The sequence below is a fragment of the Halyomorpha halys genome, unplaced genomic scaffold, assembly GCF_000696795.3.
Source record: "Halyomorpha halys isolate HHAL.00 unplaced genomic scaffold, Hhal_1.1 Scaffold954.1, whole genome shotgun sequence".
Taxonomy (NCBI): domain Eukaryota; kingdom Metazoa; phylum Arthropoda; class Insecta; order Hemiptera; family Pentatomidae; genus Halyomorpha; species Halyomorpha halys.
This window is the reverse complement of record NW_027110506.1, coordinates 315275-341691: the sequence shown is the minus strand read 5'-3', so window position 1 is coordinate 341691 and position 26417 is coordinate 315275. Positions and strand designations below refer to the sequence as shown.

Genomic DNA, 26417 nt, shown 5'->3' with positions numbered 1-26417 from the left:
TCAGTATGTTTATATTCTGAAAATTTTGCAATGCTTATTTTAATAGAAGCTTTATAACTTATTACTTATTTATTATTCAGAATTATGAATATTTATATTATTTTGTTACTTTTAGGGCGAAATGTCGGATAATAAATTAATTATAATTATAATATGATTATAATCTTCATATTTTTATTTCTATTTCTTCTGGTTAAAGGATAAAATTTCCATTTTTGTTAGCAATTTAGCATTATTTCACCTTTTTATTTATGTTTGCTTTACTCAGAAGTAGGAACAATGAGGGCCTAGATCGTTTAAGATGGGAATTACATGCTTTTAAAAATAGATAACATCAAATTTATTCAGAGGGAAATATCTGTTTCTCGCCTTCAAAGCTAGGGAAATGTTAAATACACAGAATCATTTACCTATGAGCTACAGAATTTTTAATTATGTATTATTTATTATCAGTAAGTAAAAATCCATTTCGAATATGATGAATAATATCTTAAATTTAAGACAAAAAATATAAACTAATTATAAAAACCATATTTTCTTAGTGACTTTTTTTTTTTATTATTATTTCCAAAAATGAAGATATGGTAATTATAAAAATTGCAGCTCCGCCATTTAACTTCTCATACCAAGATAACGATTGGTATTCCGCCATGAGAGAAAGTATAAGGAAAAGGATGAAGGGAAAAACCAAGATACTTACGCCCCCTATCTTTTTTAATTTTTTTTCCTCAGGAAGAAGATTAGAAATCATGGATACAGCAAACATTTACTTATTCTAGACATAAATCGTTGCTTAGATAACGAAATGCATTATCGAACAAGCACTGTACTTAATATTTTTTCTATTTTAAAATTTATATAACAATGTCTGTTAGCCCAGTATTAAGGTAGATGGAAAAAATTTCATATTATTTTCCACAGAAATTTTTTTCTCAGATTCAAGGCTGAAATTAAAAATTTATACATCTGTATCTCCGAGGTAAATAAACACTTCCCCAATTTCGTAGGAAAGTTAACTTGAAGTTAACATAAATTTATTCTAATTTACTTATTTTAAAAATAATTCGCAATGAAATAAAAATAAAGTTGTACATAATAAATTTATACACTGACCTAAAGTTTATTACTCTCCTTAAATTAGTAATAATTTCATTGATAATAAGAATTTTATAGTAACCCAAGATTCCATTCCAGTTATGAATCCATACCAGAAAATTCATTCACAATATTAAAAAAAAAAAAGGATTTGAGTAATGAAAATTTAAACTTTTAATATAGTTTTAAACAAAAACTGTACATAAATATTGATTAGTTTATTTGTCCAAAGAAAAAAAATCAGATTTAAATAGTTTTCCTATATAAAACTCACAATTTGTCTATAATATTTGTATTTTCCATCATCATCATAGTTACTCATCATAAAATGTTTTAAATTCTTCTTTGTCCAAAATTTTTGATATAATTGTACAACACCATAGCCCTTTCTTTTTATTTCATTTTCCTTGGTGATTGGATTCGTTCAGAAGGTGCCAAAAGTAAATTTTGAAAAATCATTTTACATTTATTTTTTACATATTTATAAAGCGGATAGTTAATTAGGCGAGTTAAAATCATTACGGTTTGTAATAAGCGTAAAGATGTACTATCCAGTTAGGGAATGAAATTTTATAAAGCAATCTATTAGATAATTAAAAAAAAAAATTTTCTCTAAACTCTGACCAGCTATCCTATTTTGGGAAAAACCTGTGTTTCTCTTCCCCTCTCCCCCATTTTAGCTCATATGATAATTCGCGTTGTCCCTATGTGAGATTATATTCAACCCAATTTCTAAAGAAGTCAACATTTAGTCTTACATATTTTATGAAGAGTCTGGAACTCTGCCAGATAAACAAATGAATTCAAATATATTTCTTATGCCTCTTGTTTTTCTTTACCGTGAAATAATTCAATGACAAACCTAAACTACTTTCAAACAATAGTGTAATTAGATGATAATTTTGGATAGTCCAAATCCAGATAGTAAACAAATTCATTCATAAATTCAATCTCAAAACAGATGATCAAATTTTCAAAATCTAACTCGGGATCTCTGATATATTTTTATTATATTTATCAATACATTGAATATTTTCAATTTTCAATCATTAAGTGTGTTCCTCTCGTTTCGTATTGTCTATATTTCTGGAAGTGGGATAGTCAACCCTCACCCCTCCAAAGCAAGTATGGTCCAGCATTAGAGAAAAATGCACTTTACAGGAATCCTTACATATGCTCGGAAGCAAGGGTGAGAATCCAGGAACACAAGGAAGAGATCAGTGATTAGGGAGGTTAACCAGTCGGACTGGAAGTAGAGAAAAGTGAAATAATTGGCAACTGATCGAAATCAGCGACGAGAATTAGCTCTATCTGGAGCCAAAATATTTAAAATTACTCTATTCCTAAAAATCGAATAAGAGGTACATGCCCGAAACGTCCGAATAGAGTAACAACCATAATAAACATCTTCTGATTGCAGCCTTAACCAAAATCATACTCTGGATTTAGGATTTTTCAAATGTCTAAATTGAAGATAACATTTTTAATTAATTTGTTAACAAATTATGAATGCTTAGGATTGTAAGCTAATTAATACAATATACTAAATAATTAGTTAGTGCTATTAATCAAAACCTAAAAAATAAATATTTTAAGCCCGATACAACTTTACTCATACAGTCTTCTTTCTCAGCTTCAAACGATTTTTGCGTATTTTTTTATATCTTTATTGAAATTTACAAGTTTACATTTATATACATACATCCAGTAAATTTAATTTTAATTTATAATGGAGTGATACAGGCGTGTAGAGAAACTAACCATTGATAGCACTCTAATGACGGTTTTACAATAGGTCTCGTGGCCATCTTCTTTTCAGGTAACTCAGAATATTTCCAAGAACAACAAAAAAAACTTTCTCATGAAGCAAAAACTGAGTAGCTTTTAGTTTCAACATATTTTGCTAGATAGGAGCACCTCCACTTGACATGATGTTAAATGCCCTGCATCAGAGCCTTCAATATTCAACAACGTCAAAATTCATCAGAAAAAGAAACTAATATAGATATTCTAAAAGAAAGAATAATATAAAAAAATTAATTTGAAAAACATCTTTTTAATTTAACAAAATATTGACGATTGCAGTCTTATTAAATATTGACAGTAAATAATATTTGAAATATTAATAGAATAAATTTCCTTATTGCTACAGACTCCTACAATAAACAAATAAAATATGTCTCTTTTTTTCAGTTTTTTTATGAGAGAGGATATCTTTCGTTCCTAACCGATTTGCTCGTTGAAGTTTGTGATCTCCTAAGAAAATTCATTCCAGATTCATATCCGTGCCCTCTTACAAGCAAAATTAAACATAAATATAATAATAAGAACAGACCTAAATACAGTTTTAAGTTTCTGATCTAAGAGCAGTGCAAAGATGGGTAAACTCTGAACCATTACACACTCAGGAGTTGGTTTGGGTACAACCTCTTGGTTTGGCAAGTACAAATGACCAGTCAGTAGCAACAAATAGAATTGGACAACCATCAAAACTGTTGTTTATGGAGATGATGAGGAATATTGACCGTAAAACTTTAAATTTTGATTTAATACTAAACTAAAAACAATGTTAACTCATGTAAACGCTCAAATAATGTTCTAACCAGAACAGTGAGCTGTTCAGTACCGTGTGAACTCAATATAAAACAATAATATAATAAAATTATAAACATTTTTAACTATTAAAAAAAAAAGGGACTCGTAAAATTTATAATATTTGAGAAACAATATATTAAAAATAATAAGTGGTTATTCAGAACGTTATTACAGTAATATCAGTCTATATGCTATAAATGAACGAATAAAAGAAAGAAAATGTCTATTAACTTTATTAATTTCAATAAAACTGTTTTAGCAGCAATAAAAAAAATATGTATTAGAGTTTAATATAATGGGAGACGAAACAATTAAATATAAGTTGCGTTTCGTAGAAGGTTCATATTCTTCATTAGTACGCCTTAAGTGTAGAGGCTATTAATGTGTTTAATATCCGAGGAACAATCCTCAGCATGCATCAGTCGGTTAAATGTGAAAGCTGGATTAATATATATTCATAAATATATTTTTTTATAAATATTAAAGTATTTTTAAAAAATATATGTTTTTAAAAACAACAGTGTATATATTATGCTGAAGAGAGAAGGCACAGTATCCCAGAAATTTCCAAGAACAGAATAGATATGTGCATTAAAAAAATTGTAACTTTTTGCCTTTAATAATTATAATTTTTTTAAATTAATTATATAGCCAATACTGTCAAGAGCTTCCCTTTTAGTTAAAGAATTTGTTTTAAAAAATAACAAAATAAAATTATATAGATATAGATACAGGGAACTACTTTGCTTTGTACAAGATGATATATAATAATTATTTAATTAATGATCTTTTAAAATTGTTGTGGAGCAAAAAACATCTAAATAGAATTTAAACTATTCTATAATTTGCTTGTACATCGTTTCTGGACAGTTATTCCATAGTCAAGCACCTTTGCATCCTAAAATTGTAACAATTAAGTTATTCTTATCAATAATTTTTATACGGCTATATTTACCACATATTTGTCACTTGTTCAATTTCCATTTCTAAATTATGTCATATATACACTCATAGTTTAAAATTATATATATATATTATACAGAAAAATATACATATTGGAGAGACATACAAAAAACTAGAATCTAAGATGAAACAACACATCACAAAGTATAAAAACGTCAAAAATATAAATTGCACCGTACTAGCTAACCACAGCATAACGTTCAACTATAAATTTAACTTCAAAAATCCCACAATAATTAAGACTAGAAGCAGAAGTTTTCTAGAAGCCATTCATATAAGTAATATTATACAACTATACAACAGACACTAAACAGTTAAATACACATTATGCCGATATAATAAATAGATTAGCCAGATAAATATAAAAAATCAGGTAAAATATGAGGGAATAAAATTTTCCAATCATAAAAAATCATAATTTCTTACTTAAATTGAACAATGGATTAAAATTGGACATATCAATAGGGAGGTAAAAAAAACAGTACATTGTGTATATTGATATGTCCAAAGAGGTAATGTCCAGTAGTGAAAGACAATAATTTAAATAATGTAAGTATAAAACAATTTTAAACTATGAGTGTAAAGATGACATGATTTCGAAATGGAAATTGAAAAAAATGACAAATATATGGTAAATATGATTATAAGAATTTTAAATATACACATATAAAAATTGTTGATAAGAATAACTTTAGGATGCAAAGGTGCATGACTATGGAATAATTGTCCAGAAACGTTGTACAAGCAAAATATAGAATAGTTTATAAAAAGATCATTAATTAAATAATTATATATCATCCTGTACAAGCAAAGTTGTTCCCTGTATCTATATTCATATAATCTTATTTTGTTATTTTTTAAAACAAATTCTTAAACTAAAAGGGAAGCACTTAACATTATTAACTATCTAATTAATTTAAAGAAATAATTTACTATTGATAAAGGTCGAAAACTTGGGTGCAATATAAATATAACAATAATTTACAAAAAATAATACAATCAACTTCTAAATAAGCAAATCTAGAATTAATTAATGATCATTTTAAAAATAAATTTACAATTTTATTTATAATTTATAGCTGCATTGATAAAATTGTAGAGAACCCTAAAGACGGAGAACTCCGAAACGTATTATATTAAAAAAAAATTGCAGTTTGTAGCATTAAAAAAAAATTCATGGAATATAAATTACTCAAGAATTATTATCAATGATAATATTTTTTTAAAAAAGTGAGTATCAGAGTTTAGGAATAAAATAAATTCCAAAAAAAAATGTAATTGTAATAATAAATATTCTTTAGTAAAATTATAAATAAATAGTACAAAGGAGAGATATATTTGTTTAAAAACTGTGCATATAGATGCAAAATAATTCTAAAGGAACTAGGTAAGAATGATATATATAAATATATAATGTTTACAGATGCTTGGATAAAAACATTTTAATGACTACATCGATATACCAGATACCAGAATTTATTATAAATCAATCAGCAAGAAAAAAAAATCAATCATATTCCTAATGAATGTCTCGAGAATTATTGAAATCGATTTTAATTTTCAGACTCAATTTTTTTCACGGCGAGAGTACATCTGCCCGCGCACGCACCCTCTCATACCGGAACCATCTGTTCTATAAACGGCTGTCCCGAAAAATTATTTTTTTCTTTTTTTTTTCAACATTACCAACAGCTCGAGAAAGCAGCTGCCATGATCAATAATAACTAATACCTTACCTGAATAAATAAAATGCCTCAGTATTATATTGTGTACAGGCATATAGATAATTTTTTAACATTTAAAAATGTATTTACATAAAAATATATTTACTAACATTCATGTTAGTTTAAAATGCAATGAAACAACATTTCTACATTAGAAGGACTCCATCTTCTTTTTAGGCACTTCGAAGGATCGTCAAGAATGGAAGACGAAATAAAGTCGGAGACTAGTTGGTTTGGGTAGTTGAGGAGTTTATAATGGAAGGATTTTATTAGTGACAAAGGAACATTGAGGACTTCACGAAGGATTTTGGATTGTAAGGATTGAATATGAGAGGAATTCGAAAGTTTAGGAAACCCCATAGCTCCGCATGTCCAGATAGACCTTATTACTGTCATGTAGATCAGTTTTTAATGGATTGGAAGCTTAGACAGTTTGTCTTGTAAGTGCTGTAATAGATTGCACTTTTGTGCAAGATTTCATAAAGGCGAAATAAAATTTAACTTTGAGTATTATTAGTTTTCTTACTAGATAATTATTCCAAAAACATTTGAAGGGTATAGAATGGACGGTCGTACCAAAAGTTGTCACCATCATTTGGTGAATCAAAATTAATTATTTTATTTTTTCTATTGTTTTAATTAGAACAATCAACCATTTATGTAGTTAATCTGAACTGTCATATCCCGTCAACTAGTTGTCCACTCCAGTTTGTAAAACCAAATATTGTTCCAACGTAAATTAAAGAAAACTATGCAGAATAAAAAAAAAGATAACACAAATTGTGAAAAAAGACATTACTTTTTATCTACTGTCTTCAACAGCAATAGCAATAGCAAGCTCATGAGGGCGTCAAGTGTTAGTGTGTTAACAATTCTTAATTAGGAAAACAAATTAACTACTTTTTTTTATATTACGGAGTAATTATCGGCAGCTCATACTAATAGTTATTATCTTCTGTAGTGAAATTATTTGTTGAAATAATTCGAGGACTATGCCTGTTGGTGCATCATGGATACTTCGAAGAGGATAAATCATAAATTATTTTATTTTTTTAACATTAAAATAATAAAAACCAGAGTTGATAAAATTCAGTGTGATTTGAAACTAGTAAAACGTATTTTTAAAAAAAATATTAATTTAAAAACCTTTTCATAGCGATTTATAAAAAATAAATTTTACTGCTGATACAACTATACCTCCAACTTTCTATGTTTCTGTAAACAGGCAAACTTACTTTAATTCATAGTGTATAATAATGAATACTTCACATTCTCAAGTTTAAAGTTATATAATTAAATTAAACTTCACTAAATTACAATATTATAAACAGAAATAAATTTGGTTGAATATTAACAGCTAAATTTTAATATTCCAATTACCATAAGTTTTAGTAATCCAAAATTAATATGAGAGAGAGCGCGCTACTTCTTTATCTAATATATACTTTTCAATAAATTTGATATGTTGATAGAAGAAAAAAAAATGGAAGATATGCAATTAATATACATCTTCATCTTCATCCAATTAATATATATGTTATTTGTAACGAGAAATGGTTTTTTTTTAATTATTTCCAAAGTTGACACAAAGAGAAATGAGTTCACAATACGTTTCGAATTAATCATGAAGAAGTTTCAAGGGGAAAAAAGTGGCATTTCTCCTCGAGTTTTACATTTAAATATTTTTTATTCCTCTCCAATATAATACGATTGTATTATCGTACACTTGATAGAGAGCAATACAAAATATAATTCAAAACATATCTAGCTTTTAATCTCCTACAGCGTTTACATAGCGATCCTCAAATATTTTGTGTGCAATGATTACAACTGAGACGCTTTTTACTACTTTTAGTTGCCTACAAGTAGCAAGTTCTTTGCCTTGAGGCTACAATCATATCATTATCATGTCTTAGGATCGAGTGGCCAGATATATCAATTGATAAGACAGAGAAGACCCTGTAAGACAGGAGTACAAGGGTCAACATAGAACTTCAATCACTTTTTTGACCTCAATATCAGGGGACAAAAATTTTGAATTACAAATTTATCATTTTTTTTTTTACTATGAATATTTTGTAGAAAATTGTGCATTATTCGAGAATTTCCCATTGACTTTTCTAGTTTTCTTTCTTTCTTACTTCCACCTACCGATATAAGGAATATTTAATAAGGGGAAGTATTGCTATTGGGTAAAATTTCAAATTCAATAAATATTGGGAAACATACATTTGAAGTCTCCTGAGTCAAAATAATTAAATTTCCCAAAATAGTCTGTGTGAACAGCCTCGCTCAAAAAATATTTATAACATACGTATGACTGGGATGTCTGTTAAAATCGACGAACAAGAAGTGCCAATGTATAAAATGAACTTTATACTTTTTTTATAATTCTTTCATAAACGGCTTTAAAAATTTTAATTTAACTCGATAAATCAATGAGAAATTAAGTTGTCTTCAGTACGAGAGAGAGATTATCCTCATTCAAAAGGTCAATCAGGGCTTAACTGGTTTTAAAACATCTTTCTCTTAAGTACCTTTAATTTTCCTTAGTCGAAATAAATAACCAGTTCTCTGTATTAGTAATAATAAATATTCGATAAATACAAAATATTAAAGAATATGATAAATAATTAAAGGAAAAATAGGGACAGAAGTTCGAATCGGCAGATCTCTAACATAAGATTACTATGATAGCATTTATATGTACACTTCAGAAGGCTTTGTTATCTTTAGTTAAACTCTTGGCAGGAACAAGTTAATACTCAGGCGTCCGTAGCTCAGATGGTTAGTCCTAGGTCTGTCGGTCAGGGATCTGCGGGCGGTGCCGCTTCGAATCCGGCAAGGGACGGACCAACAAAATTAAAAAAGTGACCTCCTGAAAGTTTAGAATAGGTTGGTCACCTGTAGATAACTAGGCAAACATCACCCTCGCTGTGGGTTGCCTTTTAAAAAAATAATAAATTAATACTCGTTATATTTATCTCGTTAAGCATAAAATTTAAACCTGAGTAACCTAAGCAAGGGTAAGTTATCAGGTGCTCAACAAAAAACTTAAAGAACATATAAAAACATCAAAACAAAATAAAAGCATTATTTTGTTTAGCCATTTAAATTTAAAATGGCAGAAGATGCGAATAGAATGGAGAGCTAGTGGGATAGTGGGATGAGGCTATGAATGAAGCCTTCTCATGGCACGAAATTAAATGACTCATGAATTATTCCATGTTCCTTCATCACGTCCTCCGACTGGTGAGTGGTGAGTCAAGCCACGGTAGCGACTCTGTCGGTCTCTCACCCCGCCTGCGAAAGCTTGTAGTAATAACTTTGTAATATGTATTACAACATATATCTACAATCTAGAAAAAATAATTTATGTACATTTATTATATATAAATTTTTTCTTGACTGTTTATGGTACAAAAATTTAAGAATCTTGAGGCTCAGTCAACCATAATGGCGATGTTTCAAGATTTTTTTGTGATAATAGTCTTAAACCATACAAATCGACATTAATAAATAGAAACATTACTTATTAAATAAATTAAAACTTGTATCATTTTTTGTCTCAACACTTTTTATTTCAACAGTCCAACGTTTCGGCCATTTTAGCCATCCTCAAGGACATCTTCAATTATAAATTCTTCCTCACATTAAATTTAGAATTTCTTTTCCAGGCTATTCTACCCAGGTCATTCATTAATTATAAGTTAAAAACCTATTTTTTTAAAATTTAAAATCATAAATATCTAATTCTTCTTATTTTAAAATTATCCACCCAATCCACTACCATATACACAAACCATTTATTTGTAGAAAATGGTTTGTGTATATGGCAGCATAGCCTGCAAAAGAAATTCTAAATTTAATGTGAGGAAGAATTTATAATTGAAGAAATAAAAAGTGTTGAGACAAAAAAGGATAGAAGTTTTGATTTATTTAATAAATAATTACCTTGTCTCAAGAAATTGAAATAATATAATTATAGAAACTATTTACAATTACTTAGTTCATTTGAAATAACTCCCACAAGTTTTGTAATATTACCAAGCAAGAGCAAAATGGAGAAAGTGAAGATTATTGGGTTTTTCCAGACTTCTCTCTTGCTTGGTATTATTCCAAAACGTTGTGAGTAGCAGTGAACTCAATAGAAAACAATATTTCAATTTATTAATCTCAGCTTGTATTCTATACTTTTTTTCAGAGTTCAATAATTAATAGAGAAAATATTTTTTTCAAAAAACATTTTTTCACTCTAGGGCATGATTATGAACACAATAATATAGTTCTTTATTATTGACTAACCTTCAAGATCATCAAATATATATATATATCATAAACAGTCAAGAAAAATTGTATCATAAATATGTTTACTCATACCCAGCGAAAGGTATTTTAACTCATTTATAACTTCCAATATTTTTTTTTTTTTTTTAAGTAGAATAATAAACTTAAAAATACTTTATCATTTTAATTTGGAAGAAGATAGTAGACAGTATGAAATAGATTGGAGGAAGATAGTCTCGGTGGTGGTTAATAAAGGTTTCAAAACTGTAACAAAAAATATTAATTGTTACCCAAATTTTCGCCCTACTTTGCAGGGCTTCGCCAGGGTTAATAAGAATGACGAGAGAAACGCCACTCTTATTCAAAAAAACAAAAATTGAATTAATAAACTACAAAAATCCCCAAACCAAATGGTTTTTCAGGAAAATCAATTATACATATATTATATTAATTAATATAATTCGTAATTATATTAATAATTTTTTGTTTGTATTTTTCTTAAGATTTTTTTTTTACAAAATCACAAATAGTAATAACATGAACATGAGCCCACCAATCAACACAAAATCGGGGTACTTATTTAGGCTGTTTTTTTTTTCAATATAAATATACCAGAGGAAAATGTATGAATCAAAAATCAAAAGCAAGAAATGAATCTGCTACTCAATTCAAAGCTTGGATAAATGAATGACTATATTATAACGACACAAATCTGAATGATTCAAATAATGTGAGTCCCAAAGTCAATGAACCCGTTCCAAATATAAAAGAAAGCTTTTCCTTCCATCAACAAAGAAATGTTTGAAGAAACAATATCCCTGGGAAAAAGAATAGGATTAATCATAAATGCGTGTATTTAATGTTTCTCAGAGGCTCGGGACTGGAACATGGGAAAATTTTATGTGAAGAAACTATCAGATGTAAAAAAGAAAATAATGGATTTCCTAGGATTGTAAAACAACTGACCAATCCGTGCTTCTGCGAGAACGTTTCACTTCCCACGGACAATTCTTAAAATACAGGGGTTTAGTGAACTTTCCTAAGGCGATGTTATTATTTGGAACGAAAAAAAGAAAGAAGGAAAAATATATATACGATTCCAGAACGGAAGTAGGCGTATTTAATATTAATGTTCTCGAGGGAAAATGATAACCATTTGTATGCAAAATACGCAGTTTAAGTAGTAAACATTTTTTTTATTCCGAAGATCCACGGAATAATTTTAAAATATTTAAAGATGTGTCGCGGACCTGAACATCAACGAACCGTGGACGAACGTTCTTCGACTTGGCAATGACTTAAAGAACTTTGCGTTTTCCGGGCACTGATTATTTCAAGCTACGGTTTGGTAACTAATTCGATCTGATTTTAGAATTTAAAATAGTAGTATAAGGAAGGCATATATAAATAATATCGGAATAAACGCATCGTACGTAGATTAAAATTCGATACATTAATTTAATCCTTGAATCGATAAAAACAATTATGAAACTTCCTCTTTTGGACTTATTACATCCAAAACTCGAAAAACTCAATATTTAGATGTCAAAAATTTTCTCCGATGCATTTTTGGATAAACTAAAGCCTCTCAACTTTAATAAAACTTATAACACGACAGCAAATTACAACAGGATGAACCCTTAGACAAGAGATAGTACGCGAAGCTAAATGGTGGGACTTTTCAGCAAAATATATGATATCTACTCACAATACAAAATTTAAGAAAATATGAGATGGTAAGGTTCAAAACTGAGTTAAATATAAATTATTTCACGGAACCCTGGTTGGGAACCAAAACCTCAGACTATTAATGTTGCGAGTTTTGTAATGTTGTTACATTTTTGAAGTTTGTTGCTTAAGAGGGCATATCTGCAGTTATTGATCCTCATAAAAATCCATAGCTCAAAATAATACAGATCTCTCTTCACTTCAGTTTTCCTAGTCTTTACTGTATCTATCTTTTCAATAAGGTATAACTAAATATAACTTCAGAGATTATAAATACTATAAAAATCTCTCATAATGGAAAACCATCTTAACGGACAATTTTTAAATGTACCGACTAGAAGTACGAATATGGATTTCAACCTCTTCGCAAAGGACACCCCAGCAGAAGCGGATACCCAAATGCTCTACATCGAGAAATAAATTTTACCCTTTTAGCAGAAAAAATATAATAGATGAGAAATTGGTCTTTTCTTACACGCTATTTAAAATCCTCGGGTGCTCAGAGTGCTTTATAATTCGATACAGCATGTATACCAAGTTTAGTTTCCAATTTAATAATACATAAGTTACATATTAAATTTAAAAAATATTGTTATCCGTTCGAATCCGGCCTGGATTGATTGACTTTTACTTCAAGATGGACCCTCCGACATAAGGACTTTTCTATTCTGGCTAGAATATCTTTGTAACCAGTGTTTCCTCCCGTAAGCTGGAGAATATAAGGACGTCAACTTAATCTCAGAGTTAATTGTAACAGTTATACAAGAGACGCCCTTCAATAGATAAAAGCATTTTGGGACATCAGGAATGTTCCAATCACACTGACGGACATAGGATTTAGAACTGAAAGGCAGTACTAAGCGTGCGCCAGCCAATTTGATTTGATTTTGAGTCGTGTTGGAACAAACCAAATATATGAATACTGTTACAATGAATTATGTTAAAGTATAGAACAAAGTTTTCTCAAAAATTATTTTTATTTTAAAATTTACAGTAAATAAGGTCAAAATATAAAAAGATTTCTACAAGAGACCCAACCGTTATGTTCTGGCACGTGCCCAAGCGTATCTCAACCTAATTGTTCTGCGAATTATAATATATATAATATGTAATTATATAATTTTTTTTTTAAGATAACATACTTGAGAAGAGGTACAAGATGGAACCGCTACAAGACAGGGCAGGATCGACGACCGGCGGTGGGACCTACGTGTTTGGCATGTATACTCTACAATTATAATAGCCACCGCTTGCCGCTTCCGCCCAACACATTCCCACCCCTTCCAATGCCACTATGGGAACCATTCTTCTTATGGACCGCTCTCGATAAAGATTCCTCTGCTACCGGGAGGAGTTCAACAAGAGTTGTCTAAGGTTAAAAGGGAGTACCCATTCCTGAAGCATCGTCAGAACCTTCCAAATATTGAGGACTTTAGTTCTCCAAAACATGAGCCGAGTTCTCCGACATAAGCCGAGGGAGTTAAGTGGTCGCCTTAGCGTAACTGCATTGGCGTCAGTTCAAATCGATATTTATTTTGTAGGGCTCCCATGTAATGAAAACATGACCTCTCCTCCTACCATGGTTAGAATACGTTGGTTCCTAAAGATGAACCCCCTTATGTCAGAAATTACGACGAAAGAAGTAAAAAAAAAGTCTCCAAATCTACCCAACACTAAGCGAAATCCAAACCTTATGAGAGATTTCTATCAGGGGAGAGAATTGTCCAAACCAATGGAACACTGGAAAGATGAATTGAAATGACCAATTTTTATTTTATGTTAAATAAATTTTATTTATTTTAATATGAAAACCTTTAAAACTACAATCCATGATGGTCTTGTGTTCAGTACACGGTAAGGAAGTACTGTTCCTAGATCAACGGTTGTACAAGGAGTACAGTTTTGGTAATCACACAGGTTTTCCCCCTATTAAAAGGCATGCTCATTGATTTTGAAAAATAATTGTAAATCCCAATTGCTTGGATTTAAATTTTTAAAAATGGACATTATAAGATTTCAACATAAACTTTCTATTGAACTAAAGATTAATGTGTATTAATGAATTAATGAATGTAGCCTTAATTCAAGAGGTGTGTGACTATAAACGACCCATTATCCATCATAAATAGCTCTCAGGAATGGGATATAAATATAAATTAGCTCTAAAAAAAATAAATTATGAAATATTATATTTATTATAATACATATTATTAGTATTGTAATAATAAAAACAGAGTATAAATTATCTTAAAAAATAAAAAAATAAAAATTGTATATGTAAACTATAAAATTAGATATAAATTTTAAAATGAACGCAATTATGGTATACAGGACGGAAAACGCCCATGACACGTTTTATAAACGCCATTGAATAATAATAAATTTTTCACTTATTATGCCTTTCACAATTTCCCGTACAGTCAGCAATTTCAACAGATTTAATTTTAGATACAAACGATTCCAATTTATTAGAATAATAAACAGGAACCAAAAGTCAAAAAGATATTCATCGCCCAGCTCATTATTTAGAAGAACGGGTAAAAATGTTTAAGTTAACAAAAATAATAAACTTATTATCGTTTCATTATATAAAATATTTTTTCGTACATATTATTTTGTTATCATTTATACATATCTGTAAATATAGTGTGAATAAGTTCTCTTAGTTCTATAATAATACTTGTCTGAAGCAATACCAGACAATAAAAATAAATTTAAAAAAAATCAATGAGATGTTCTTAGAGTGTAAATGTGACTAGAGACTATATTATTTTATCATTATGTTATTTTATTTTTCACAGTTTGATTATGTTCATTTTGTTTATTCTTCTGTTTGTATATATTTTAAGAGTTTTTTTTTTCTTTCTTTTTTATTCATTTATTTAATTTATTTTATTTTATTTTAGTATGTATGAGATCATTTATCACTATTATCTATTGCCCACAACTGTGTGACAGATTGTAATATCTATCAATAAATAAAAAGTAGTATTAATTTAAAAAAAAAAAAAAGATGTTCTAATCATTTTTTCTTCAGATTTTCGCTGTGGAATGGTTTGTATTTATAATTTCAATTTATACAATAAATTCTAATATCAACATTTACGTTTAAATATTTTAAAAAAAAAAATAAAAATTATAAGGTTCTATTTTAAACAAAGGAATAAAAATTATACAAACAGGTAAAAAATATAACAATGTTATTCAGATAAAATATGAAATTTTAAATAAAGGATCAAAAATGAAGATATAAAAATAAAGAAGAAACATAAATAATAATAAATTGAATTAATCAATGGTCTGCAAAAGTTGTTTACTTATTCTTGGGAGACAGAATTATATGAAAATTAATTAAATTAATTTTCATTTCTGTATAATTATTTACTTTAATCATTCTGTTTATATTTTATCTTTTTACTTTATTTTTTTTTTTTTTATTCATTGTTTTTATCTTGCTCTTTGTTCTTAGCCCTGATGAAAGCTTGAAACTCTGGCCGAAACGTTGACACTATTAAATAAGTTCTTTCAACTTATTTGTGTCATTCTCTGACCGCACCCCTCAACCATCTTCTCATACATATTAAAATAACAATATTCTAATAACGGTTAATGTTAAATATATTTTTATCTTATAATAAAATATTATAATTAATATCAAATTGATATAATTGATCCATCATTCAAAATAATTCCGTACTTCTAGATATGGAAGTTATAATAAAATAATTCCTAATTATAATATGATTAAAAAAATTAAATAAGAAAAATTAACAATTTAACCGACACTGCATTTGAATTAACCACAATATCGTTACAGCTAAGAGCAACACGCACGCGCAGTGTGGGAGGACGGAAGTAGACGCCGACAGACCGGAAGAGAAGCCAGGTGTACCAACACACCTGCTTCAACGACCCTATCTAGTACGTCCCATTCAGGCTGTTTGTTTTTTTTTGTTTTTTTATAAAATTGTTTCACTGCTTGTAGAATGCTGTGATAATTCTTTATAAAATTCCATGAAGTCTCAAAAATTATTATAGAATATTAGGTACGCCATGAAACAGTTTTATTGTACATTTCTATAAACATTTCCCACCAAAATAATTATACTTCCCGACTATCCAGCCAAAATGGAAACCGGCCTACAGTCCCGAGCCGGCTGATTAATATGAACATCAAGTGCGGAACATTTATAAAAGTAAAAATTCTCAATAAAATACATAAGTACCAAGTATGAAACAAAAAAAAAAAAGGACTATTAAATAGTATAAAATAATTAATAAAACTAAAAAAATATATAAAAATATTGAATGAATATACAATTTAAATAAAAGTAAAGAAACGTAACATGGTAAGAGTCAAATAAAAACTTTTTTTAGTCTTCTTCAGTATGTTGTCTTATTGCGGGTTCATTTAGGTGGTGAGCCTCACCACTGCTTCCTGTATTTCGTTAAAAAAAAATTATAGAGTAAGCGAAGTGTCCTTATATAATTATAGTCTTAAAACTAATAATTTAAAAATATATTATAATGATCATTTAAAGTAAAATCTATCAATAATTTGAAGTCAATAGGAGAAGTTTTTTTTTTCTTTGTATTCATTACTTTATTTAATATACATTATGTTTGTAATTTTGTAATTAACAACGTATACAATTAAGAGAAAACATTCAAAATCCAAATCATATCTAGAAGGGATGGTAAGTGTAGTATAAGTCAGAAAATTACCGAAATATGTATTTTTTTCAAGCTGTAGAACATTTTTATAATTCTGAAATTTTTACTGCCCTATTTATCCAAAAACCAGTCTGATGCAACTTAATTGGATCAGAAAAAAAATCTATAAAAATCTTGGAAGAAATCCAATGAATTTAATATAATCGCTCACTATCCAAATCGTATCTATGAGATAAATCGTATAAGCCAGAACTCCAAAATGTTCTGTAAATCGTAAACTCTTTCGGCCATTTCTCACTCATACTACTTTAACCGCCGTAACTAGAGATAAAAAAAATGATTAGATGATCCACGAGTCAAATCGAAAAGAAATTTAATTCTCATTGCAATCTCGAGATTCGCATCAACGTGATAAAAAAAGAAAAACACGAGGTAAAAAAAAAATAAGCAATTTCTAACATCAAGTCGATTGAAAGTTCAGAAACCTCCTGTTATACAGTCCCATCTGTTCTGGAATAGAATTTCCTGCCCTTCCGATAAAAATTGGATGAGGGAGGGAGAGCCATTGTGGATGACTTTCGAAATTCCATTTCGCCTGTAATTTCAACATGAAACTTGCAGTACTTTGAAATAACTCCAGAGAATGAGGGAGAAAAAAAACTTTTGGAAGGAGTACAAAATAAGGAAATATTTCGAATCTGGCTCGAAAACTTTCCTGATTTTATCTTTTTCCCCGAATAAGATGTTGCAGCCCCTGGCATATACATCTTATATTTGGTTATTGTATATCTTATACTATCGCTTCTTTGGTATTGGCACATCTGATAATTTTTATTTTGTACTAGACATATTCTATAAATTGTACCGTACATTGAGGTTGCTTTTTGACTACCTTACTAGCTTAGGACCGTAGATAATATGTGAATACCTAATCTATAGTACTATCTTGTCAGTCAATGCGTTTAATGAAAAATATAATCAATATTTTTGTTTCCTCTATATGCCACAATCAAATCAGTAACTTGTATAGATTTTTTTTAGATAAATAAGAAGGCAATATATAAATATACAATACACACCTTGCAATAAATTGTTCAGAGAAAAAGTATATGTCCTACGCACATTCTCCAAACAATAAGCAATAGAAAATTATATTTAAAAAAAAAAAAAAAAAACATTGTTAAGGGAATGGGCCACTAAACTAATCATAATCGAAATAGATGGAAATAAAAGATGGCGCTCAAAAGCGACGAAAATAAAATAAAACATCGAGACAACGTATAAGTATATGTATATCACTCGTACACTACGAATAATAATGTAACACTAGAACTACACACGCCTGATTGGTTAGTAGATACACAGCAAAACGGGGAAGTAGATTATTACTTCTTCAGTGGGAGTGTTTTTTTGTTGTTTTTTTTAGCCCAATATCGTCAAGGATAGACAAAGATGAAGCTGAGAATTCTATCTCGATTTTTTTTTTAATGTTTCTTTTCTCTCTAAACTCAGGGTCTTTTAATCCAGCTGTATCATTTAAAATTATTATTGGACATCATAACACGATTAGTCACATCGCCTGTACCAAACGCCGTTATACGCCTGTCCGGAATTATTAACATCTGCAATATCATTGAACCAACGAAAATTCTTGAAGAAAATCCAACGTGATTAAGAATTTAAAATGACTTGCACGCCCTTAATTTTTTTTTTTTTTTTAAACAGCTACTCACAGATAGTTGAAGTACCTCGTCTTATGGCTTCAAGAAATTTGGTGAAAACCGTTTGTTCCAACACGATTCCTAACTGTCATTGGACTGACGGGCGCATGAGATGCACGTATCATTCCAAATAATCCACCTATGTAGGAAAAAATGTAGGAGAGCTTCACACTACTACGGCTGTCAAGTATAGGCTCTGGCTGAAACATGATGCTCGGTAATTAACAATAATACAAGATAATGACCTCTTCATCTTCGGAGCGTCCGATAGGCGTTTTGCTCTGGTTAATTTGTGGGACAAATGGTCTGTCTTAAAATAACTTCGTTTTTCTTGGTGAATACAAAAACTTAGCACGTGTTTAATTCAATCGATGAGTTGAGAAACCCCCTGAGCCAATTTTTGCGGAATATTCAATCCTGTCGACATAGACACGTGTAAACGTTATTTTTTGGCGCCTTGATCACTCTTGATAGTCGACTACACGAAATAAACGTCATGATTGTGTTGAACGATTCTATAGCTAGCGTTCAGCTTCTATGGAAGATTAAATTCTGCTTAAGATATGAAATAGTTATAAGTATCACTTCATATTGTACCCCCTATCCAGCTTATTCACTAAAATAAGTAGTTACATGCATACAATCAATCTACGACAATACTCCTTGACTGGCTAAACAATTTCTATTTTCAATTTTATTTTCCTTGTAAGAAATCTGCAGAATATAAATCACCAAGTAATATTGGCGGCTTGTTATATGTGACCTCAGAATCGGAAGCATATTGCGGTTAACGAAATACTTCTAGCAGTTGGAACAATTTTCTCAAGGTTGCCCCGATTTTTCTCCTTGCTGAGCGATTTTACCTCCATTATAATTCGAAACGGTAACATTTTAACTTAAATCGATCTACATAAAAAGTTTAAATTATTCGCTTTGCACCTTCACCAAAAGTCCAACTCTTGATAAAATATACTTCGTTCCTTATTTATATATGATATTCACGTTTTGTATACAAAATAAAAAACTTAATAATAAATTACTTTGGCAACAAAACAGATTAAAATTTCAATAAAACCTGCCAAAGTTTGAGAAATATAACATACTGAGTCCCTTTTACTTCCAAGTATGTGATTTGTATCATCGCGTGATATTTTTTTTTGTTGCATAAAACAAAAAGGACCTGTGGATCAAAATTAATTCAAAATCAATTATTTACTACAGAGCCGACCATGCAAGACTTACACACACTGGCCGGCACTCCGCCTACAGCCTGGGCGCGTGATGCCTGTACCCTCCCGTACAGAGTGCTGAACGGGACGCAGTATAGGTGAGAGGCCTTCCGTACGCTCATGTTCCTCTTCAGCACAGCTTGGATAGCCAGGGACATCGAGTCGTCTGAGTACTTCATGTAGACGTTCCTACGGCTCATCTAGGAAACATTCCCAACTCGATGAAAAAGGAAATCAATTCAGTTTAACGGTATGCTACAGCAATACGATATTTCCGTCGAGATGGTATTTCCGGTATATGTGGCAACTAGATATGCTAAAGAAAGCCTACAGATACGTAAATTGATAAATTATATAATATATATACACAGAGATTGCCGAAATAATTAATGTTATACACGCACGCAGCAGAACACAGATATTCCACTTGTACAGTTTCTCTCTCCATAGATATTTTCTTTAATCTAGACTGAAAAATAAATGTTTTGATGAAAGAACTATAGCCATTTCATAATGGTGTGTAAAATATTTAACCTATATCTGCACTTTTAATATACCACACTATAACTAAACCTTTTATTGTAACCGTGAACCAGAGTATACTATACTCTTTCTCAGAACTGTAATATTAATTAGTGAGTATTGGACAATGTTTATAGTGTACGAGTGTCATCACAAAGCATACATCACAAAACAAAGACCTCACACAGGCAGCTACCGTCCAACCTACCTCAAAGCCGAGACCGTGTGACATAGAGCTAATGACCCCATACAACGAACGGCCGTCACAACACGCACTGCGGTCTAAAAAAAGGCGGACCGGTTCCGATGATGTAACCTTCCGAGGTAACAGGTGCCGTACTCCTACAACTCCCGGAGCGCCGCCGAGTAAGATCGTAGTTCTCGAACTGGAGTACCGATTGCTATGGCATACCCTTCGAGTACATAACATACTTACCTTCTGGTCGAATATGTCAGGTATTAGTTGTACCTAGGAGAGGACTGGTGAGGACATGTGGTCTGGGGTGCGCCGGGCGAATGCGCGTCTCTACCAGATCGATCGAAAATGCGAGGTGTGATCAAAATGCCGCGGCGCAGGCAGGATTTCTTCAGTACAGCTTACGATACCGGACATAAATCTCCACCTCTCCACCACTCCGCCAAAATACAAATAATTACTTAAAAAATCTAATCAACACAATTAGAAATTAATAAAAACAATCAGTAAATTATTAAAACCAATCGATTCGACGAGATATAGTAATACCTACAATTCTTGTTTAATCAAAACGGTAAAAATAACGCATTAAATGGGTAGAGAAACAAAGTAAAAGGTTCCAATTCTATTAAAATGTGATTCAAAATCATGTATTCAAGTTTCAAAATCTTTTCAAGCTTACCGGCCCTCAATATGTTGACCAATCGAAAATTAACCAAAGACCAAAACCATCCATCATTGATCAAGAAGAACATTCAATGAGGAACGAGTAAAATAATTCCCTTCATACATTAGTTAGTTGCCGAATTACTGTAACGTGGAGTTATTGCAAATATTTATAAATAATTGTTGGTAATAGTTTTTTTGTAACCTCTTTGCTTCACAAAACTAGTTTAAAAAACAACATAAGAAGCTAAAATTTAATCGTTTACTTTCTGAGTGCATGCTCCTTTTGACAAAAACAAAATAGAAGTGTTCGGTACTTAAGCTAAGAAACATTGATCTTTGATTGCGATGTTTATGTTAATGAATGTCATTATTAAACATCATCATGGTTGTTTCAGTTTTCTAAAATAAAAACAAAATAATTCTTTTTTAATTCTTTCCCTTTTATTTAAGACTTCAATAGTGATAGTAATTCCAAAATACCTAATGTTTTACCTTATTCTTCACAAATTATTGGCGATTCAAACCTCTAATTAAACACTATTACGAAGGAAAAGGTGGATGGTAATAATGCTTATTTTAGGTCATTAGCAATGTATGTAATCATCAAAATGATAGCTCAATCATTGGTTCTGATGAAGTATTAAGGAAGATCAGGCGTACACAAAAAATATCTTTGAGAAATAATTTATGACCATAGATCATCTCTAGCACCAAACCACCGCCATAGCTATACAGATACATATTATGAATTGTTATCCATGGCTGTACTTACCAAGAAGCTGCTCGAGGAGGGAATTGGATGATGGTGCCTCTACGTCCCGACTGGTGAGAATGTCGAGGACCGCCCTGGAAGTCGGGTCCCTGCCAGGCTTGCTGGTGTTCTTGGCCTCCCACTTGAGGTAGGTCCACTTCTTGCGAACGTCACTCTCGGACCTGTGGATGCCTTCCACGGCACTGACTTGCTGTGCCACTTCGTGCCAGGCCCTCGCCCACCCCAAGCCTCCTGCCACTCCAAACAGAACGGTGTCCTTCCTGTCTGCGACGGCGGCCAGGAGAGCCTCCACTTCACGAGAGGTAAAGTTGGTCTTCCTCTGCTTCATTGTGGTGGAGTGCCCTCCACCACCTCCCCCACTGTTAGGACTATGCCAGATCATCTTGTTTAGCATCTCGTTGCTTGACGCTGCGGCCATCTGCAGGAACGCCAAGTCTGGAACGCACTCCATCGCCCCGTTACTCTCCCACTTCCTTCCGATCTATGAAATACATCAATGTTTTAATACCATGCTCTTCGCTTATCAATTATTTCAACCTTTCTTTTTGTCGTTATGATAACAAAACATGAATCTTTCTAAAAGTGAATTATTTGTCATGGATATAAGGACAATTTGAAACTATTACAGTATTATTTATCCCATATTAAGTTTATTTTTTATTATAACAATTATTTACACCTTGAGGAATACCTAATCTCTGTTGGCTGAGTTACATTAAAGGACTAGGTATTTGACTTACTGTTTTTCGGCCAAAAAAAGCTAGCAGATGGACAACGATTTACTTTCGTTTGTTCATAAATTTGACAAAATAATTTTTGGCCTGATTCAGTTCAATATTAGAAGTGAAACATTGGACAAAGTATAAAACAAGATGTTTACAAAAACAAAATAAAAATTAAGGAAAATGATTTTTTAGTTAAAAAAAAAAGACTTCTTCAGTGCATTTTAAAATATATATATTTTTGTTGGTTATAGCTAATATAAAAAAAAGTGATTACAATACCTTTAATAAACAATATCATATTTTTCAAGAAGAACTAGCTGTATTCAGCAATATCCATAACATTACCGCTTTGAACGCAAAAACCCTACACTTGTTGGGCAGTTGGAGTACTAGTTAAAAATATTTCTATTTAATACTACGTTGGTGAAAAATCGACAGAATTTATACAGTTACACCAAACAAGCAAACATTCAGTATACATAATTAATACTGGAATTGATTTTGACAAAACACAATTTCATGCCATAAAATATTTATTTACGAACAAACTTATAGTTCAACTCATACAAAAATGATCAGCGTTTTAGAAGAGAGAAATTTTCCTAGTATATAAAATAATGATATAATTTCGTTCATTTATAGGGAATCAGCATTTAATATTATAAGTTACAAATAAAAAAAATATTTTTTTAATTTATTCCTTCATCCATATCTTATTTTTTAGAAATATTTTTTTTGATTTTCGCGGTTGCAAAACAATAATCAAAAACATCTTATAGTAAAAGATAAATAAAAAATATTTTTTAAACATACAAATATTTTAAAAAATGGAAAAAACGGACACACTCATAAATATCATGGTCAGAACAATCACAACCGCAAAACATTCATAGAAGATTGAAAAGGGGCTGGATGAGGGATCTTTTCGCCTAATAACTAGGTACTGCTGGAAACTTCTTCCCTTATACCTCTCATGGCATTGTCAAAAGTATTCCATCTAATTCACTGATTGTTATCTGTCGTATGAAAACAATATTTATAAATAACGATTAATAGTTTACTGAATTATAGATCTAAAAATTGGAATGCAGAAAAATTTTCTGCAGTTAGTGTTAAAACACCCCGGAAAAAAAAAAAAGGTTTCTTAAATAAATAAACAACGGAGTGGGTAACTCATTGGTAAGGCATTGTTTTGCTGACTGCAAGGACCTGGATTTGCATTCGGCTTTGGCAGATAATTATTTTCTGCTTCACTGTAACCGTGAGTCAGCCCTGTGGGTTCTGGAGGAGCATCATAAAGAGGGTGCCTTAATTAGGTAAACATCTGGTGGTCGAGCGTGATTCTGACCAAACCACCTCCTTGCACAACCGTTGGTCTACTAACAGTACTTCATTACAAAGAGCTGCACTTCTAACCCTTCATGGATTCTAGCGGTGCAGATTTAATTTTTTTTTTTTTTAAAGAAATTTTAACAATTAATCATTAATTTTAATAAATTAATCATACATTTTTCGATCAATAATCACAATTATTCTTACTTTTTTTATTTGTAGAAATGAAAAGGGGATAATTACAAACGAAAAGATTTATTAGATACGAGAAACAAAAAAGGCCACGTCTAAGAATATCGGAATAGAACTAAATCGATGAACAATTATTATAAGTGGGGAAAACCACGTCAAACGCACTATTAGTAGCTGAAAATGATTGTTTTCTAAACAAAGGTTCCAATTACAAAACAACATTGCTCCTTTTCAATGTTAAAATCAATGAATCGATACCTTGTAAATTATAAAATACTTTTAGGATAACTGGCAACTCATATCGAAAAAACTTAGAAATATTTAAATACAAGCGATTAATGTTTTATAGTCACCTAAATACATTTGTTACCTGTAGCCCGCAGTAAAACAAAGTCTTTCCTTCATTTTTGATTAATTTAATGAAAACTATATAATTACAAGTCAAAATTGATGAGTCTGCCAAGTATAGTTAAGGGGCATAGAAAAAAAGGCAGCTGTTTCAAAACGTAAAAAAAAAAAATTCATTCAGAGCCCAATATCCTTTAAATTACCAAAAATACTGAAAAACCTATAAAAACTACTACTACGAAAATGAACGTCATAATGTACTTCGTTAAATAAACTAGCTTTAATTTGAGTGCTAATAGAAATCTGAACGTCTATGGTTCATGAGATAAAGATTTTCCACGATAAATTCACAAACTACTGATTTTTCAGTATATATTTCATGAAATGTCGCTTTTTAAAAAGCTGTATCTCGAGAACTATTGGACGTAAATAGCTCTTTTAAGGCTAATATTTCAACAAATTTACTCTTCTTTAAATAATGTTCTCTTAGGTTTTCTGGTCTTGTAGGTAATTTTAACGAAATGGAGCTCCGTATGAAGAAATAATATTTTTTAACATGTTAAACCAGGCGCCATTTTATGATCAACCAAACTATACTTGGCAGACTCATTAATTTTGACTAGTAATTATACATTTAATTAAATTAATCAAAAATTAGGGCGATAATAACTGAATTTTTATCCACCGGGCTCTTTTATGTTCATATTCCAAGTCATAAAAAAAAGAATTATTACAGGCTTCTGAGAACACTGTTGTTTTTTGCAAGTATAAGTTTAATCATTCACTGATTAAATAAAATTTATCCTCCCGCCCCCCTGAATGTTAGAAACGGCCAAGAAGGGGGTAAAAGTAAAAAAATGAAGAAGGGTATCTGATTACATACTGACAGAACTGCTAAATTTATGGAAAATAACAAAAAGACTAAAATAAAGTTTTCTTAGCTCTTTTATCTAGCCTTTAAAAAAAAAATTAAAATTAAAATCTATACTTTTACAACTCATGAAGGGTCAGGATTCAATACTTTGTAAGTACTGTCAGAATTACGCTTGAACGCCAGATCTTAACCCAATTCATAACTTTGGGTGGACCCCCGCTCCGGAACCCACAGGGTTGACTCATGACTACAGTATAACCAAACAATTTTCTGTCTAGACGGATTCGAAACGTTGGAGTTAGTAGCATCGTGCCATACCAAGGCGCCACCGCGCTCCCCTAGCCTTGGGTTCAATTAAAATATGATAGTGTTTGATTTATATATTACTGTCTTCAACGCTTCGGGAATACTGCATCCCCTACATTTTCAGCGCCTACATCAGAACAATAATTAATAAGTTCTTATTTTTAAATGCTAACAATTAAAGACTGTAATTAAAATGAAGCCATTGTAGACGTTTGTAAAGGCGTCAAGCAGCCACAATACAGCAGCGGCGCCGGTTCGATTCTCGCCTGGGCCTCACTCCCTTCCCCTTCTCGTTTCCGAACGTACGAAGTCTGTCAACATTATAATTTAAATGCAAACATAATCTTAATACAATTCTCGCAGAAAGTTTAAGATAGCCTGACAATATTGAAGAGCTGGCAATATGGGATATGTATATACTTTCTGGTGTATATGGTTTTTTGCAGTATTTTATTTTTTTGTGCT

General features: G+C 30.6%; 1 protein-coding gene across 3 annotated transcripts in view; it reads right to left on the bottom strand.

Moving 5' to 3' along the window:
- LOC106687391 (protein bric-a-brac 2) overlaps nucleotides 1-26417 on the bottom strand; it is a 126572-nt gene that overhangs the window by 43292 nt on the left and 56863 nt on the right. For 2 of the 3 annotated variants that reach the window (XM_014431256.3, XM_014431257.3), the window contains exon 2: nucleotides 22176-22656. In XM_014431256.3, the coding sequence (XP_014286742.1) occupies nucleotides 22176-22626 (451 nt within the window). In that variant the 5' untranslated portion in view covers nucleotides 22627-22656. Of the gene's footprint in view, nucleotides 1-20029; nucleotides 20232-22175; nucleotides 22657-26417 lie in introns of those variants that run through there. The other variant, XM_067048674.1, reaches the window with a different exon arrangement.